This window comes from Epinephelus fuscoguttatus, linkage group LG3 (genome assembly GCF_011397635.1).
Source record: "Epinephelus fuscoguttatus linkage group LG3, E.fuscoguttatus.final_Chr_v1".
NCBI lineage: Eukaryota > Metazoa > Chordata > Actinopteri > Perciformes > Serranidae > Epinephelus > Epinephelus fuscoguttatus.
Window position 1 is genome coordinate 18511981 of NC_064754.1, and position 19072 is coordinate 18531052.

The 19072-nt window shown below is 41.1% G+C and overlaps 1 protein-coding gene across 1 annotated transcript; it reads right to left on the minus strand.

Annotated features, from left to right (window-relative positions):
• Positions 1–1706: 1706 nt before the first annotated feature.
• On the minus strand, positions 1707–17880 carry cnga1a (cyclic nucleotide gated channel subunit alpha 1a). The gene is made up of 7 exons (XM_049567658.1): positions 17833–17880; positions 17273–17575; positions 17078–17182; positions 16634–16740; positions 13940–14550; positions 13049–13840; positions 1707–1715 (listed from the first exon to the last, which is right to left on the minus strand). Exons 1-7 carry the CDS (start codon positions 17856–17858, stop codon positions 1707–1709), a joined length of 1953 nt encoding a protein of 650 aa, XP_049423615.1. The 5' UTR covers positions 17859–17880.
• Positions 17881–19072: the final 1192 nt, after the last annotated feature.

Here is a 19072-nt window from a genome sequence, read left to right on the forward strand (position 1 = left end):
ATCAGGCTACAGTGAAGATATTATATTAAACTAGAGGACCCGAGGCATCGACTGGTACCAACCATGTCGGAAAGGGGGTCAACTAACGCTCCAAAGTTACACTAAATTTCAGCGAGGGAAAATGCAACATTGTCATTTTTGCAAAATTATTCCTGCATACTGGGGTTCCAGTCTTGCAATTACATAAATTACATATGACTGAACAACTGACAACTGACAGCCTGGTCTTTATTATTATTTATTTATTTCAGTTCTGTGCCCAGTTTGACCAATATTTGATTAAAGTGGTATTTTTTCAGTCATGATTCGATGTTATGATGTAATAACACCTTGCAGTAATTTCTTCAGTCAATGTTTGATTTTACTTCTCTCAAATCATTCTTTGGAGGGCACTGTTTTAGCCAAAAAATAGAAAATACACGTGAAAATATGATTAATTGGATAATAATTGCAGGAAGTATGAAATTTTGCATCGTGATATGTGTAGTCATTTGACCCCCACTTTGAAAAGTGTTGTCCCCCAGCACATATTTCCCAACAGCTGGCCTGCCAGGGAGTGAAAGCCACTTGTAACATTTCCCATTAAATACAAAAGCCAGATGTTGGTGGGTGTTAGTGGGTTTTTCTTCAGTGGGAAATATGGACACAAAATCATGCAAAAATAGGGTCTAGGTTGAAAAATAGTTCCACATTAATGCTTTGAAGAAATTAATTCAATCATTTTCAGTCTTTATTGGCAGACTGCAAACATGGGAAGAGTGAGGGGAATGACAACACAGCTAAGGTCCCTTGCCAGAATTAAATCAAGGACACTGTGGTTGTATTGATGCATCCTACACACACACGACTAAAAGGGCGCTCCTGCAATGAGCCGTTTGAAAAGGGAGAAAAGAACACGATGCTTCAACTTTGAGGCCAAAAAGCAAAACTTCAGTCTTCAAGCACATGACACCAAAGCACCACTGGGTCCCATTAGGCGTACAGTGTACATGTTCTTTAAGCGGCATCTAATTTACAGTTACAGCTGTCAAAGAACATGGCAACCAAGACAAAAGACGAGGTTAAAAAATGCTTCATTTGCATGGGAGGCATATTTCCACAGAGTCCAGTCTTGACCCCTGTCTGTTCTCTCCTCTGATCATTTAGAGACTGGCTGCTTAATGAGGTGCTGTAGGCTCATTGTCTGGCGGAGGCTTTGTTACGCACGTGTACGGACTTCATTGTCGTTTGGTAATTACATCTTTTTGACATGAAATGTCATTTTTGCATGTCTTCCAGTGCACATCCTTGTGAAAATATCAGGGCAATGGTTACATATAGCTTCAGCTGCAGCATTGTCGTCAGCTCTTTTCACAGCTGTCTCTGTGGTGTGTCAGAACTCAGGGCTCGGGGCTATTTGCTTTGATCAGTTCAAAATGTACCCAGGGACAGCAATTCATTTGCTAATGAAAGAGCATTGCTCTCCAAATATTCCTTGATTAGTCCTGACCTCAGACATTAACAACTGAACATCACATTCCTGACAAGAATACCACGTGAAAGCTTTACTTTGTAGCTTATTGTCCTCTAATTTTTTTTTTGACCACCAACAGGCTGTGTCACACACTAATCCATTAGAGGCTATCAGAGGGCATGTCTTTGCTACTAAAACCTTTTATCACAGGGTCCAGACAGTTTTTTGTTAAGGTATTCTCCATGCAGATGCTCTACGCCACCTGCATGAGGAAGCAGAAGAGGACTGGAGACTAACTGTCATGTGGAGCCATAAGAAAGCTTAAGGCACTGTAATTATATGTGAATATCAACTGCTACTCTGGTAAGAATGAAGCACTCTTGCTCCTGACAATGATCCTAATGATAATGACAAGATATGTTTTATGCATAAATGTTAGCCTATCAGTGCTAATTGGAGAAAGTGGAGTGGCTCTCCTTCCTTCTTTCGATGCAACGTTTCTCCAAGTCTGTCCCCCCTGCTTCAATCAGCGGACGTCACTTTCACCACAGTCATACTTTCACATTCCCCACATGCAGCATTAGTGTTTTATGACCCATGGGAGCTGGGGGAAAGAGCTCGGCAGGGTATTGGCAGATTTTGTCGATACTGCTCCATTAAATGAGTGTCAGGAGTGAGTTCTTCATGAACTGATTGTTGCTCTGGGTTTTTAGGACCAGGGGCATCAGGGAAACACCCCAACTGTTTGTCATATGTTAACTCTTCCTATTACAGGGGCAATCTTTAAACTGATGGCTGTGTCCTGTCCTGTCTAAGACCTCCTATCTTAGGAATTTGTAACAATAACTTACAATTTGATTCTTCAGTTGGCACTCCTCCCAACCAAACCGCCACAGGAATGTCAGCATCATGTTTCTGCAAACCATGGATATGTCACATTTACATATTATTATGTAGTAGATACATTGAAACTTAATGTTTCAGCAATGCTGTGGTTAACGTGGTTATATCTAGGCACAAAACCCACTTGGTTGTGGTTTGGAAAATATCATGTTTTAGCTTTAAAGCCACAGTGTGTAGGAATTTCTCCCCTCTAAATCATATATTGCATTCAAATGGATAGCGCACTCTAGTGCCTCACTGTTTCAGACGCGTATTGCAACAATGGTAGCCGCTCAGACTCTTACACAGACACACGTGACGCGAGTTGACGAACCCCCTCCTCACTATGCTGGCTGTGTTTACAACGTAGGACTGTTGGGGCGGGCGTAAATCGAAACAAACCAATCACGTCTTGTCTTTTGACGACTGACAAGTGGCTCAACCTCACACACCTCATCCCTCTTCTCGCCTGTGATTGCATTACCTTTCTCCTTCAGCAGCTCTCTCCTTACCCGCCCAATTTACAAACAAATCCAAAATTCTCCTTTTACGAGAATAAGTCAGATTATTGGTGGAGGTAATAATACACCAATGATGACATATTTATGAATGCAGACATTGATTTTTTGCCAATAAACAACTGAAAATGTTACACAATGTCCCTTGAAGTACCCAGTTTTGGAGGCACAATCCCCTCTGGAAAAGCAGTGACTTCTTGGTTTAAAAAAATCACTTGTGGCATTATCTGCTCCCGAACAACAATGTTTGGAGCCCAAAAGCTGGTAGAAAACCACTAACAGGTTGCTGGGAAACACCCATGTTTGAAGCCTAAAAAACAAAAATGATTTTGTTGTTCGAATGGTAGGCTGCAGCTCAGCAACCGTCTCACCTAGGTGACACCATCCATCATCCACCATCCACCATTCCCTCCATCTCCAGATGGTAAAGTCAGCTTACATTACAATGGATCTCACTTGTGACAGGCTAGCTAGCTTAGCTGTAATGTTAAAGACAGACCTGCAACCTCAGTATGGAAGTCACCTTTAGCAAAAAATAAATAAAGTGATTCTTGGCAGATCTCAATGTGCCCTGGTCAGCCTCTTCAGAGCCAGACATAAACATATTTCATTAAAAATCTATCATCTTGGCAGCTAATGTACACCCATTACCACAAGGTCCGGGAAATTCAAAGGGTCATGATGTAGTTTAAGTAGCCTTTCAATCACTATATTTGGTTGTTCATGTTGTTCCCCATCTTAAATGTCATTGCCATACAGACCTAATGATAGTGTTGGTGTTAGGGTTTCAGCTTTGTGTTTCTTGTTTCCCCTTCCAAATGTTTGTTTTGAGTCTGTCTCAGTGTGTTTGCTGGGCGTGGCCTTATGGCTTTCCCAGTTCTCCTGAATGCCAGCAGCTGCTGAACTTGCACACCTAAACCACATCTACAGTCAATCCACTGCAGCACAAAACCCCAGCTCAGACATCCAGACTGTTCCAGATCGTTCAGTGTCCTCTGTGGCACAGATGTCTGGGCCAACTTCAAGTTTTTTGACACTCTGCTCTGTGCCTCAGGTTCACCACACCAGCCTCAACCATAACCTGCCACGTCCAGCCTTGTTCTCGTCTTCTGCCTCTGGATACGGACTGCTCTGCCTTCAGCTAATCAGCCTGCTCTGCTTCACCATTCCCTGCCCACCTCAGCCATCATTTTATACAAGCCTGCAGCTCCACTTCCTCAAATTACAATAAACCGCCTGTAACCATTCCCCGTTTCCTGGTTGTGTTTGCATTTGGATCCTAAGTTAAGAAATGCCACAACAGCTGGTGCCATTTTTGGCAGTTTATTAGGATTCCTAATAAAGGATATCTCTATGTTAGTTGGCTCTGTAATAGATACAGTACATTCCTGTCCTGATTTTTTTCCTCAATTCAATTAGGAAACATTTTTCTGTAATTGCAAAAATCCTAAATGCCATCCTTAACTAAGATAAGACAGGATTTCAGGCTGAGGAAGTTTCTTTAATGAGGTCCCAAAAGGGCAATAAGTGCCTCAGCATCTTAGAGCCCTATACAGGATAGACGGCGGTGGAAGAAGTATTCAGACCGATCCTTCAGTGATACCACAGTGAAAAAGAAAAACACAAATTTAACTCCTGTATTCCAAACTTTCCTTTAGCAACGGACAGGCTTTCAGTGTTACACTAAATATCGTTACTGGTTAATTATTACTGATTCAGTAACTCAGCAGCAGTATTTTAATGTTGCAGCAGTTTGAGGGTGAGATTTTTGGGTACAACAAAACCTGACAACAAACATGTCACTTCGCTGTCTTACGGGGTATTATTTCACCAGTTCAGATTAATAACACTTTAGGTAAAATGTGCAAACTAGTTCCCAAATAAAACTAGGAAAAGAAACACAACATATAACATATGTAGTTGCCATTTAATTACTGATGCATGTCATTCCAATAAATCTTAGTAAAATAATGTAATCTGCACTGTACATCTTCATAAAAAGAATATCATTTCACAGTTTGTTTTGCATGTAAAATTCAAACTAGTCGCCAGACATGAACATTTATATTTGATGATTCTGCAAAACCCAAAGTACGTTCAGTGCCAGTTTTTCAGATGTTTTCTTGTTGAAAAACTTATTTAAACTGCAGCTTAGTTAAGGTTAGGGAATGCTTGTGGCAATGGCAAAATAAATATGCTGGTAAAGTAAACTTGATTCGTCACAGATCAAAGTAAGACAGGTCGAGATTCGTCTCTGTTTACTGGTGCCATGAGTTGAATGAAATAGGCTAAACTGCCTCCTTTTATTAAGGAGGTACCAAACTTTCCTACCTTCAAGGCAAAGCTTAAGTGATGGCTGCTCGACAGCATCCCCGAGTAGAATTTGAATATATCAAAAAACCAAACAAACAAGAAAAACCTCTCTTGTTTTGCTTGTTAATACATTTGCATCTTTAATATCATCAATGAGTCATCGTCTGTTACACTGTGATTGGTGTCTGGGTGTTGAGGATATCTTCTACCTTGTCTGCCACTTAAAAATGTTTTATTATTTTCCAATGTTTTAGTTGTTTGTTTCAAATATTTCTTCAGACATGGAGTGCCTGTCTGAATTTTGACAAATGGTGGCAGACTGGGAGGACAGCATTGGAAATTAGAAAATGCTGACAGCTGATATAAATGGTCTTGGTACCCTGCACAGATACTTTGTACACCAGGTATATGGAACCTATGGGCATGCGTTTTGCACAAACCAGGCTCCCTATATAAGGAGAGAAGGGGCTTGAAGAATGGGGATAAAGCTCTTATGTGGGAGATGCTGGAGCTGATTGATCAGGGAAGGGAGATGCAGGAGAACTCGACTCCATCTGCTCTTCCTCCGGTCTGATATTTATGCCCCTGGTTCTCTGCTGACATTCCCTTGGAGAGCAGAGGAAAACCTCTTCACACCAGAAAAGATAAGGCAGAAGTGGCTGAGCTTCAGCCTTGTATTCTCTTGTGTTAGTATGCCTCTGTGTGTGTCGATATGTTTTTTTCCAATCAGTCTAACAACCGACCCTGAAATATTTAAAGGGATAGTTTGCCGGTTGTGGGTAACTAGGCAGTGTTGGTCAATTACAAACAAAGATTCTGTGACTGTATTGCCTATTACTCACCCAAAATGTTTTCGGGGCCACATTTTAGAACACTATTTGGCTGTAATATGAGAATTTGTGAACAAATAGCAGGCGCCTTACTGTATTGGAAAAACATAGGCTGAAAATACTCAGATTAAAATAAGCAGTGTTGTTAAAATATAAACCAAGATTTTGTTATTGCATTGCCTTTTTCTTGCCTAATATGTTTTCAGATACATATTTTAGCTTACCTTTTTGGTGTAATTCATGATAAATTGTTACAAGCCGGCCACCATTTTGTTTCCAGTGGAAAACGGACGAACTCATATTATGTCACCCACCAATAGGAGCTCTTATTGGTCCAGTGTGATGCAGTGCATTCTGGTAGTTGTAGGTTTTCTACCTTCTGAACAACACAGCCCTTTTCATCTCTTTGTCTGGATATAGAGCACCAATTTCAAACATACTTAATTTGAATCTTGAATCTTTCTACTGCATAGACAGCCAATGTAGTTTTATGAAAAGACCATCTGTCCAGCGGTGAAAGACTTCTTGAAAGCATAACGGTGATGAACTAGTCAACCCAGTCTTACGCCAAAGTTGTCAAAAACTAGCACTTGGTCAATCACTTCCGGCGTCAGACACCGATGAAAGAAGGCGTCCTTCACATCAGTATGATACGTGACTGGTCACCGTTATTCTTTAACAGCGCCTGGTGGCAACGGGGGAGAATGGCGGGACAACGATAAAAGTTTAGTGGGCGAGGGGTGTTGGATGGGCCCAACAACCACCGACTTTCATCTGTCTCGAAAGATTATAAAGACAAACCCAACACAACTGCGTGTTTTAGTTGCCTAAACCCAACAACGTGCATGTGTTGGCTAAACATAACCACTGTTGTCGAAGGAAACAAACGTCAATTTGCAGTGATGCGCCAACATAGTGCGTTTATTTTGAAAGAGACTGTATAAAAACTGTACATTTCCTGTAAAACCAGAAGTGTATTTTGAAAGCAGACAAGGCGTGTAACAGGGTGAAGTTAGCACGGCGTCCCAGAAGGTCAGCAACCAACGTACCCAGGGTACCTTGTATGTCATATCTCGATGTGTAAAGTCCATGACTAGACATCGATTTGTGACGCAGTCGGAGTGAGAATGTGTTGAACTAGTACTGTTTCTACAGACAAAGCCTGATATAGCCTAATTGGTTCTTCCACTGACATCCAAAAACTATTAAAAACACATAAATGAGACACACTGTTGCACTCGGTGTAATGTTTCTTTATTATGTTGTAAACACGCCCTGTAATCAATTTGAGTCAATCCCACATACGAGACACTGTCTTGCAGTTGTAAATACCAATTAGAGTGCCAAATGTGTATTAATCTAAAGCTTAAAAAGGTTTGAAATAACTCGCTATTCCCCTCTGTGTGAGAAACGCTTTCTAAAAATGTACTGCACCCAGCTACTTAAGAAACGTATTCATTAAAAATTAAAGTAGGTTGGGCAATAGAAACACATTTTAAAGCTTAACATCTTCAGCAGGATTGAGTGGTTTTGGGGCTGAGAGATAGAAAGTATTAACAGATGGACGATGCGCACTAGTGAAAAGGAATAAAACCAGCCTTGTCCTTTAAGACAAATATGCTGATTACAGGAGCTGAGACTGACATAATTCACATCTTCCAAATAATTCACTACTAGTGATCAGATATGTGGATAATTTGCATTTTGGCCATTCATTTGAGTTTCACTGAGAATGTAGTGCACGCTAACACAGCTAAACAGCTTTACTGCTCGGCTACATGTATTTAATGAATGCCTTTAATGTAAAATAAGTCTGCTTTTCTTTTTTCCTTCCTCTCTTCTAGTCAATACAGTGAATACCCTCAGGCTTTGAATCCCACAGGGAAATGTCTCCACTGGGAAATCAGCTTTTTAGGCAGCAATTTCCCCAGGATAAATAACATGCGCTCCATCACTTCACTGCACTCAGTCTGCCAAGGCATTTTCATTGGCTATCAAAATTGAGTTCATGACAATATAGTGTATGTGGCATTAATATTTATACAATGTAGAGTGTGCCGTGCAGTTCCTGATAGAAGCAAAGGATTTAAAGCATCAGACCTGTTGATGGGAAATTGATCTCCACATTTTAAAATGTATAAGAAATGAAACGTAGTGACACTTCGTATCAATATACATGCTAACTTCATGACAGACATTCACTCTTTATGCCTGTCACAGCAAACACATGTATCCATCCATCCATCCATCCATCCATCCATCCATCCATTTTCAACTGCTTACCCGAAGCCAGTAGGTATTTCAGACGTATCTCTCCCCAGCAATGCTTTCCAGCTCCTCCTGGGGGACCCCAAGGCGTTCCAAGGCCAGATGAGATATGCAATTCCTCCAGCATTTTCTGGGTCTGCCCCGGGGCCTCCTACCAGTTGGACGTGCCTGGAACACGTCTAACAGGAGGTCCCCAGGAGGCATCCTGATCATCAGATGCCCGAACCACCTCAACTGACCCCTCTCGACGCAAAGGAGCAGCAGCTCTACTCGGAGCTCCCTCCATGTCCATGCTCTTGATCTCTAAGGCTGAGCCCAGCCACCCTTCTGAGAAAACTCATTTCGGCCGCATGTATCTGCAGTCTCATTTTTTCAGTCACTACCCAGAGCTCATGACCATAGGTTTGAGTTGGGACATTGATGAAACAGTAAATTGAAAGCTTTGCCTTCTAGCCCAGCTCTCTGTTCACCACGAAAGTCTGGCACAGTGCCCACATCACTGCAGATGCCATGGCAAACAAATTCACTGAACAAAAATGTAAAAGCAACACTTTTGTTTTTGCTCCCATTTTTCACAGGTTAAAGATATCAATCTCAGACTTTTTTCATGCACATAAAAGACTTATTTCTTTTTGATTTAGGTTGCAAATTTGTTAAAATAGGTGTTAGTGAACACTCCTGCTTTTCAAAGATAATCCATCCACCTGACAGGTGTGGTAGATCAAGATGCTGATGCGTCATTACTGCACAGGTGTGCTTTGGGAATGTCACAATAAAGAGCCACTCTAAAATGTGATATGCAAGATGTTATCTTGACAAAAGGAGACATGCTCACTTACATGGATTTTAACAAATCTGGGACCAGAATTTCAGAGTCTTTAGTGAACATAAAAGAAGTTGTAGATCTCCAACTTAAACCTGTAAAAAATGGGAGCAAAAACAAAAGTGTTGCAGTTAAATTAGTTTAGTGTAGTTTCGGGTCCTCTTTTATGCCCGCTATGCCCTCTTTTGTGAATGAAACTGCCCACAAATGTAAAAGAACAGGATCCATTGTATGTCAAATATATGGCCGTTACTTTCACTGATGATGAACAGATGGCATTCATCAGACTGAAACAAATGATTTATGTCAAGTTTGTTCAGTTAAGTTCTGTGACTTGGAAAAACTTGTTAAATTAAATTAAAAAAAGGTGAGAGACATTTCAGAATAGATAAGAATAGAAAGGCGCTGTTCCTTAATTGCTTAAGTGCTATATGTGCAGTACAGTATAACAAACCATCTGCTGCCACTTAATTAATGAAGACAAAGACATCGTGCTTCTCCCACAATGCATCACACAATCATATAGTCAGAGGAAATAACAGGAGAAGGCAGGGTGACGCACGCAGCTCCTCCAGGAATGGCAACGAATCACCAGCAAATCTGACTCATTCAGGTGTGCCAGATATCGCAAATTGGTTGCTTTTCTTCTTTGTTGGGGTTTATCAGCGATTTGATTGATGCATTAGAGTTTGTGAATGTGACTCTGTGCTGGTGCCATCTAGTCATCAGCGCTGAGAGACCAGCACAAAGACGATCAATAGTCACATGCTTAGCTGCTCTCACACTGTTATGTGGTGCTTATTTTTGTTCCGTCAGACATCTGCAGCCTTTGAGCGAAAGGAGCTCAGTTCTGTTCACAGGTGACGAGTGGCAGTGATGTGTGTACATAAAAAGCACTGACGAGTGAGGAAGATTTGTGAGCCTTTGATGTGAAAATTGTTTTTTTTTCTTTGCGTTTTTACTGAGCAGAATCAAATCAAACATGTTCAGTGGTTTAGAGCACAGTGCAACGCCTACCCGCAAAACGCTCATACACACATTTGATTGATAATCTTCAACATGTGTAGGTTTTTCTGCCTCTCCACTGAATGAAAGCTTCTGCCTTGAAGTAGAAACACTGTTAAGTTTAAGAAATCAGATGTTTTATTTCATGGCTTTGAAGCAAAACTAGAAAGCAGGCTGTCTAGTTGAAGCTTCTCGTCACGTTTCAGGTGAGTTGTTCGCAGTTCCGACAAAGAGTGATTTCCCCTCTCATTCTCTCAGATGGTTTCACTCAAATAACTGTCTGAGGCTTTTGAGGTGAAATTATCTATTATTTCTTAAAAGTGTAAACATTAAATAGTTGAGTCAAAAATATGGGAACAACATTTTTTTTTTTATAACAACTCTCCTTTTTTGTTGCTTTTGTTTTTCTCTCCCATTAATCATCTTACGATCTCTCAGATTTATCTTGTGACCCTTGGAGGAGTCCTGACTCCAAAACACATGCTCACTCCAAACTCGTCAAATACCGGCAAGTCTTCGATGGTCACAGATGGTGTGTCAATTTATGCTTATTGCATTTTCAAATAAGGTTTTGTTTCCACAAGAAAAATCCGCTGGTTAACTGCATCCATCTGTTTTTTTTTAAAATAAACTAAAAATGTAGGTACAAAACTTCACTTTTAGGTTTACTTCCTTAAGTCTGGGTGACAAAAGTATGTAGTTAGGTTTAGAAAAAAACATAATGATTTGGCTTTAAGTAAGTACACTTGTTACATACCTAATGTAACATATGTCACTTACGCCACGTCACATACATCTTTAGCATAGTATGCTACATACTAGTACACTGCATTGTTATTTAAAACTCAACTGACTTTTGGTTTCACAACAGACACAAACAGCAGACTCCTGAGTGAAAGTCTGGAAAGTTTGACCCATCCACCTCCTTTCTCATTCGCCCGATGCAGACTTTATTGCTCTTTATTATATGGCAGTCACGTTAAAAAATGCAGTCACTCAGTGTGTCTGATATAAGAAGCAACCTCTGGGGTTGCAGTTTCTCGAATGGCCACTTGAGGCTGGCTCCAGAAGCGATTCAATCCACATAGACCCCTGTGTTAAAATGCCCGACTTTACAGCAGGAATAAACATGTTTACAGCCTGGTACAAGAAACAGATTTGGACCCTATGGCAAATTTAATTATTCATGACAGCTGCACAGGGAGTGCGCTGTTATATAATTCATCAATTTACATTTTATTATGGTTTAAAGTTGCACATATTTAAGGGCAAGGCCACTTGAGTGACAGGCTGTCTGTGAGGCATCACCACAGTCTATGTGTCAGATCCACTCCCCACTCCTCCACAGCTCAGTCCTCTCATCCAAATACTTCTGGCTCCAAAAAAACAAAAGATGGTGACAGCTGAAAGGCCAAACTTCAAGCTTCAAATTGGCAGTCTATAAACCAGTGGGTATGTCAATTATTCTATACAGCTTCTGGACTCATACCTCTGCTCAGTGTCGAGGCTGAGGGCCACTGACTACATGTCGATATTTGACAAGTAAGGAGTGAGTGAACCACTGAGTTAGACTAGAATTTCCAAACCTAGGGGTCAGCACCCTTCAGCAGGCACCAATGAAATTTTTAGAAGACTGCAGATAACATCTTTCCATTGTTATGTCCTTTGTGAAATACTGGATGCTTTCACCTCCTCATGCCTCTGAAAACAATTTCCAACAGCCATCTGAGAAGGAAAACTTGTTCTTTGGTTGAACTGCTCACACACAAAGGCCTTAACTTTTGATGAAGTGTCACAAGCAGATATTGCTTTGTTTTAGAGGGTCGCCGCCAAAGCGATTGGAAACCACTGGGTTGTTCTTGTTAACATGTCAAAATGTAATTGTGTGAGTGCCAACCAAAAATATGGAAGTATAGAAATATCAGACCCATTCTGAAGTGTCTGCATTGGTTACGTGTAAGTCAGAGAACTGACTGTAAAACACTGCTACTGTTCTACAAATCACATAGCGGGCAACGGCCAAATAATATTGAACCCCCTAAAAACTTGCTGGGTCTTTGTGACACATATCTATAACAACCTTCCCTGTGATTTTAGGCACTGTCAAAATCTGACCATGGTCAAAATCTAAAGCTGAACTGTTCACTGCTCTCTATAATTGAACACTGGTCCTTGCTTTGGTTTTACCATATCTATTGATTAATAATGCTTGAATGTTTTTTTGAGCCTGTCTTATTTCTTAATTCAGGCACTTTGTAGCTTTTAATTGCCACCCTTGTAGCGCTGCACAAATGTGCTATAGAAATAAATAGCCTTGCCTTCTGTCTATCGGTTGATAAAACCCTTTATGCAGAGAGAGCTTCAGCCCCAGAGCTACTGTATGCCATGTGATTACCTGTAAATAGTAGCTCTTTATTATCCTTGTGTGGGAAGCAGCGTATACTGCAGGGGTGGGAGTAGCATAAGACTCTGTGCATATCTAGTTATGAAAATCACAATAAATAGGACAACGGAAGCCAGTATTTTATTTGAGTTGAATGTTAATATCTTCATTGGCAATATTTGTCCATTGAATTACGGTCTTTAATCTGATAATATATACACAGTGGCAACACCTTGTTAAAATGAGTTCCAGTGGATACTTCAGCCAGTCTCTAGTGTTTCTCTTTTTTGTCTTTTGCAGTTTTTAATTATCTTTGAGATTATTAAAAAGCAAGTCCAGAAAGAGAGACTCCTTCGTGATAAAGATTCTATTGTGGCTACTTAGAAAAGTGCTTAGTGTTTTACAGAAACTATGGGTTTATTTTTTCTCTTCTTCTTTTACCTCTTCACCCTTTCCTTCTTCATCTTTCGCTTCCTCAGCTTTTTCCTTTTCTTTCTTTTCCTCTTCACCTTCTTCTTCATCTTCCTTTTTCTCCTCGCCTTTTTCCTCTTCTTCCTTTTTCTCCTCTTCCACCTTCGTCTCTTCCTTTTTCACCTCTTCTTCCTCCTCATCCTCGTCTTCCACCTCCTCTCCTGTTAGGTGCTCCAGATCTGCGATGCGACGTCTCAGGGCCTTTTCAACACTCTTGTAATTTCCCAGCATTCTCTTCAGCTTGAACTGCATCAGCTCCATCGAGCCATACAGTTTGTTGACCTTCTCCTCCAGCTCCTTGACCTCAGGCTTGATGTTAGCTGGGTCCAAGTCTATCAGATTATCTTTCATCAGGATCTCCCGGCCTTTGTCCTCAAGCATGCTTTTGGCATCTGGATACTCCACCAGTGACTCCATCAGGTCATCCTTGGACAGGCAGAAGAGGTCTGAGTATCCAATGCTGCGGATGTTGGCTGTTCGTCGGTTGCCTGCTTTGCTGCCTTTAATATTAAGAATACTGATCTCACCAAAATAGCTGCCACTTTTCAACACAACAAACTGTGTGACTCCATCATCAGCAACAACTGCAAGATTTCCATCTTTGATGATATACATCTCACGGCCAATGTCGCCCTTTTTGCAGATATAGTCTCCGGGGCTGAACACCTGTGGCCGCAGCTTGAGCACCAGCTCGATCAGTAGGCCAGCCTCACAGTCCGCAAAGATACGAACTTTTCTGAGCGTCTCCATGTGGACTTGGATGGCGATCTCAGCCTTTAGCTTGTCTGGAAGATACCTCAGCACCTCTCTTTCATCCTGTGCCTTGCCATTATTCCACAAATAGTCAAACCACTTGATGACTCTCAATTCCAGATCCTTGCTGACCTTTCGGACCTGTGAATGAAAGGAAAACATTCAACATATAATCAAAGAATAGTTTATTTTACCCATACTTGGGCTAGTTTTTTGAGTGGAAAGAAGAGGTCCAAGTACCTGCATGTACTGCTTGATGTTGTCAATCCGGGCCTGAAACTGAGCTTGGGCAGCGTTCATGTTGGAGATCATGGTGGCGATGTTTCCTACAATGGTGGCAAAGATCAAAACCCCCACTAAAAAGTCAACCACATGAAAGAGAAATTCTGAGTCAAGGGCTGGCGGTGGAGTTTCTCCGATGGTAGTCAGGGTCAGTGTGGACCAGTAGAGGCTAAACGAATACTTCCTGCCAAACTCCCCAAATGCAGGCTCATCAGGATCATCCAAAGCTGGGTAAACCCAGTCGTCAGCACCAAAACCAATGGATTTTGAGAATGAGAAGTAGAAGCAAGCATTCCAGTGGATGATAATGAGAATGTACATGATCAAGTTTCCAATACGAAAGATGTTGGGGTAGTTTGTTTTAGTCTCCGTCCTCGTGAAGAACTCCAGCATGCGGCCGATTCTCAGCAGCTTGTTGATGCGGATCTCTGGGTAGTCGAGGCCAAAGTAGAAATAGAAGAAGTCTGTGGGCAGCATGGAGATGAAATCGAGACGAAACTGGAAGCTGCTGATGTAGCGATCGAGTAGCAGCTGCTTATCTTTCACCATGAGGCCTTGCTCAAGGTAACCTGCATTCAAAGAGATAAAAAATTAAAGACACTCTGTATAAGGTTTTCCTCATGAGTGAAAGTAAAAGGCCTAAAGAAAGGTTGGAATCAAATCCAAAACACTTTCTTTTATCACAATATCCCTGTTATTTATTATGATTGTATTATATCGTATTCTACTGTGGTATGGACCCCTCATGGGTAATGTCCTTAAGAAAGTCTGAATTGAGTTGTATTGAATTGAATAATCAGACCTTGATTACACAGAAATGACTGCCTTTCAAATTACAATGCAACTTTTAGAACAGTTGGCTGCATCAGTGATGAGATATTCATCTCACCATGAAGAGATGTCAATACTCACAAGATTTAGTGTTTTTGTGTTCAAAATAATGATCAGTTAGCAAAGGATTGTTCTCGTATTGTAACTTTATTTTCTGTAGATCAGTGTCCCAGAAATAAACCCAATGACATCCAGATTTGTAAAACAATCAAACGTATGTCCAACACAGACAAATGTGTGTTTAAAATGCTTAAAGGATGGATTCACATTTTTTCAAGTCGACTGTAACACAACACTCACATGCCCATATGTTCAGTGAAATAGTTCTTGGTTGCTGTAATCATTCTTCCTGCCCATACTGACCGTGAAGTAATCCCTTCCTTCTGCTGTTTCAGTGTAAGTGATGGGGGACAAGATCCACAGTTTCTGATACTGTACTGTATGTACTAGTACCATATTTCCAAATAGAGAAGTTTGTGCTAAAACCACTGTGACTTGGAAAATGCCCACTTGATTTCTTTAAGGCAGACTGCTTAAACCTCTGATTAGCTTAGAGGTTACCCAAAGGAGCTGTATGCAAGAATGTAAACATTTGAATAAGCTGCATCAGACACCAGACGGATTTTACCCTGCCAGCTCCCTAAAGCAACATCTGTGTAATGTCCATTTGAGCCCCATATGTGAAGAGTGTGGAGTGCACATGTTGATGACGCTTCTTTCGTGAGGCTCACGCAAAACTGGAACAACACAAACACTGGGGGATGGAGTCAAAAATGTCTAACTAGAGAGATGCCGAGATTCAGGAACTTCTATCAGTAAGGGTTGAAGTTAAAATCGTCCAATAAATTCAAGGAACGGCAGGAGACTGTGTTTTTATGACCACATAACAAACCAACTACATGACTGCTGTATTATTCACGTCATTTACTGCCGCCACCCCTCACCTAAACCAAACAGAGTATTTTCTGTAGGTCTCACTCCGAATTCTGGTGATAGGTAATGACTTGCAGGGTCAGACACTGACAAAAAAGCCATCCTTTAATGTTGGCATGACATGTGGCTGGTTGTCAGCATAGTTCAATGGTGCTGGGTGGCATCAGGGTGAAATGCTAAGGCGTTAAAGTTAAGGTGACAAAAGTCTGAGTAGGGTGGGAGGGGGTGGTGGTGGATGGGTCTAACAAACACCGACTTTCACCAACGAGAGCAGTCTTCGCATCTCATAAAATTCCAAACCCAACCACGTGCTTTTGTTACCTAAACCCAACCATGACCATTAGTTGTTGAAGACAAAAAAAACATCAATTTGCGGTTTTCGTGTGTTTATTCTGAAAGAGACTGTATGTAAACTGTAAATTTCCTATCAAAACGGAAGTGTATTTCGAAAGAAGACAATGCATGTAGCAGGCATAACTTCACATGGCATCCCAGATCATCAAAAACCAACACCTTTCACGTCATATCTGGATGTGGACAGTCCATGACCAAATGTGGATGTGTAACGAGGTCAGAGAGAGAATGTGTTAGAGAGAACGCCTCTGACTCAGACAGTTTCCTGTTGTGTGCTACATTTGAGAAAGGGAAACTCCAGACAATGTCCAGACCTGGTTCTTTGGCTCTCGAAAGCATTTTTGCAACAAGAGCTGTGGATTTTTGTTCTCCATCACTTACAGTGAAAACAAATCAAGACAGGATCTTTTTGTGCAGAATGAGAAGCAGAGACAACAGTAACTGCAAATAATTTTATCAGTGTACATGTGGGTATGTGATTGAACAGTGTGCCTTATCCTTGAACAGATTGGGAGGCTCAGGTCAGACTCTCACCTGTTCTGGTCCTGAAGAACATATCGGCCAGGTAGATTACATCTGAGGTGTAGTCCAGAATAACCCAGTAAATGAGGTAGTTATACTGCAGCTCCTCAAAGCAAGCCCTGTTCACAGAAGAGGAAGACCACCAGCAATGAGTATGTTTCATAAATGAAAGGTCAAGCCTCCTCCCCACTAGATCGAATGGTGCTACTGCTGCAGCTGATTACTATAGCATTCAGTATTGCAGTGTGTTCAAAGTGAATCAGAGAACTTGTTAGCTTTTGAAAGAATGAGGCTACTTCTCCGCACAAAGTCAGCCTGCTGCTTATCTTCTTGTGATGTGTAACAGCTACATATGGTAGAGGATATGATTTCATGGAACTGAATGGAATTGTGAGACCATTTGATCTGCAGGTGATTTACAGTGTTGAAAAGGAATCTGTGATTTACAGAAGTCACCTGGCGATAATCATGGTCCAGTTGTACATGACTGGTAGTGTGATGATGAACAGCCAGTTGTAATACAAATTCCCGGCAGGATTAATGACAAAAATTTCTTTGGCCCTGTGAAAAGGAAGAAAAAAAAAAGTGTAAATTGAATATCTGAAAGTGAAAAAGTTGTCTTGAGGAAGTTGCTCTGACTGACATGCTTACTTCGCTTCCTTTTCCTTCTTTTCCTTCTCCTCCTTTTCCTTCTTCTCCTTCTCCTCCTTTTCCTTCTTCTCCTTCTCCTCTTTCTCCTTTGCCTCCTGTTCTTCCCTGTCCTTCTGCTCTTGCTCCTCTTTTTCCTTTGCCTCCTGTTCGTCCTCGTCCGTCTTTTCCTTCTCCTCTTTTTCCTTTGCCTCCGTGTCTTCCTTTTCCTTCTCCTCTTTTTCCTTTGCCTCCGTGTCTTCCTTTTCCTTCTCTTCTTTTTCCTTTGCCTCCTGTTCTTCCTTTTCCTTCTTCTCTTTCTCCTCACTGTAATGCACATCAGTACAATGGAGAATACTGAGCATCAAATATTCTTTCCAGGCAACATTTGCTAAAAGGTCTGTAATATAACATAATTACTATTTCTTCTCATTCTTTTCTTTTTTTTTTTTTTGGCTTCTTCTCCCTGGGAGCGGATTAATTTATATATTTAATAGGCCTAGTAAGGCCTATTAAAGATCAAAGAGGAACTGTGTTTTACAAGGGCTTCACTTATCTCTTCGTGACTCCATAATCGTACTTACTCTTCATTGTTATTGCTGTTATTCATGTTGAGAAGATTTAATTCAGGCGCACTTCTGGAAGAGACACAGCATGTTACACATAAAGTTAATTAACAGACTTACTTTCTAATTAATGGTTTACATGCCCTTTTGTTTAAATAATGTTAAGCATGTCTTTTGCTTACAGGTCATCCTCGCTGTGCTCTTCACTGTCTGTGGAGAGCTGTGGTATAGTGTGAGGTGGCACGGTGAGGGTGGTTGAAGTGGTCATGGCAGCAGATCTGCAGTTTACCCTGCAAAAATAAATCACAAGAAGAGATTTTGTGTAATGATGAGAAGTGACTAAAGGTTAAATACTCTTGGTTTGTCCCAGCAATGTGATAACAGACCCTCAAATTAGGTATGGCTAAACTATTAGACTACATGATTAGTCCATAGATAGAAAATTAATCAGTGAATTTTTTGATGATTGGTTCATCATTTAAAGGGGCAGTCCACACCTGAATCAAAACTACGTATATTTCCTCTTACCTGTAGTGTCATTTATCAATCTTGATTGTTTTGGTGTGAGTTGCTGAGTGTAAGATATCGGCCACAGAGATGTCTGCCTCTCCAATACAATGGAACTAGATGGCACTCAGCTTGTGGTGCCAAAAAATATATTTGAAAAACTCGACAGCAATGTCTCTTTCAAGAAATCATGACCTGGTTACTCAAGACAATCCACAGACCTTGTTGTGAGCCGTTTCACGTAGGAACTATTTTCTTTCTACCAAACTACACCCACCAACCATATCAGAGGGACGCATGCATCTACTCATGGAGGAGCAGCTTGGTCTCACTCCGAAGTTGTCGAAAACCGATGCTTGGGCAGTAGGGCTGTCAACGAATATTCTAAATTCGAATTTAAATTCGAATTTGAAAAAAAATGGACCTTCGAATGTGAAAATTGATATTTGATTGTGAAGAGAGAAAAAAAACACCACTGCAGCTGTCCTCTTTGCAAGTGGGCGTTGGCATCAGACGCGCATTTCTCCACGCTGGTTGACAAGCGGTTCTGCTCCCAGCTGTTGTCTCCGTCACCCGGCTTGATACATTCGCTCGCGGCTCGCGCAGAAAATAGACCAGACGCTGAAACGATTGAGCCGGTCACGGTCCGGTGCTTCGAGGCTCTTCCGCGGCGTCATCGCCGGGCGTGGTCATGGGTATAGATAATTGTTTTATATATTTTAATGTGTAGGTATGTAAATGTTTTCAAAGA

Excerpts from the sequence above, each read along its gene's own strand:
- cnga1a (XM_049567658.1), bottom strand. The coding sequence starts at position 17,858 with ATGAATAACAGCAATAACAATGAAGA. Across the intron at positions 17,183-17,272 it reads AAGAAGGAAAAGGAAGCGAA|GGCCAAAGAAATTTTTGTCA; the intron begins GTAAGCATGTCA and ends TCCTTTTCACAG. Across the intron at positions 13,841-13,939 it reads ACATCAAGCAGTACATGCAG|GTCCGAAAGGTCAGCAAGGA; the intron begins GTACTTGGACCT and ends TTTCATTCACAG.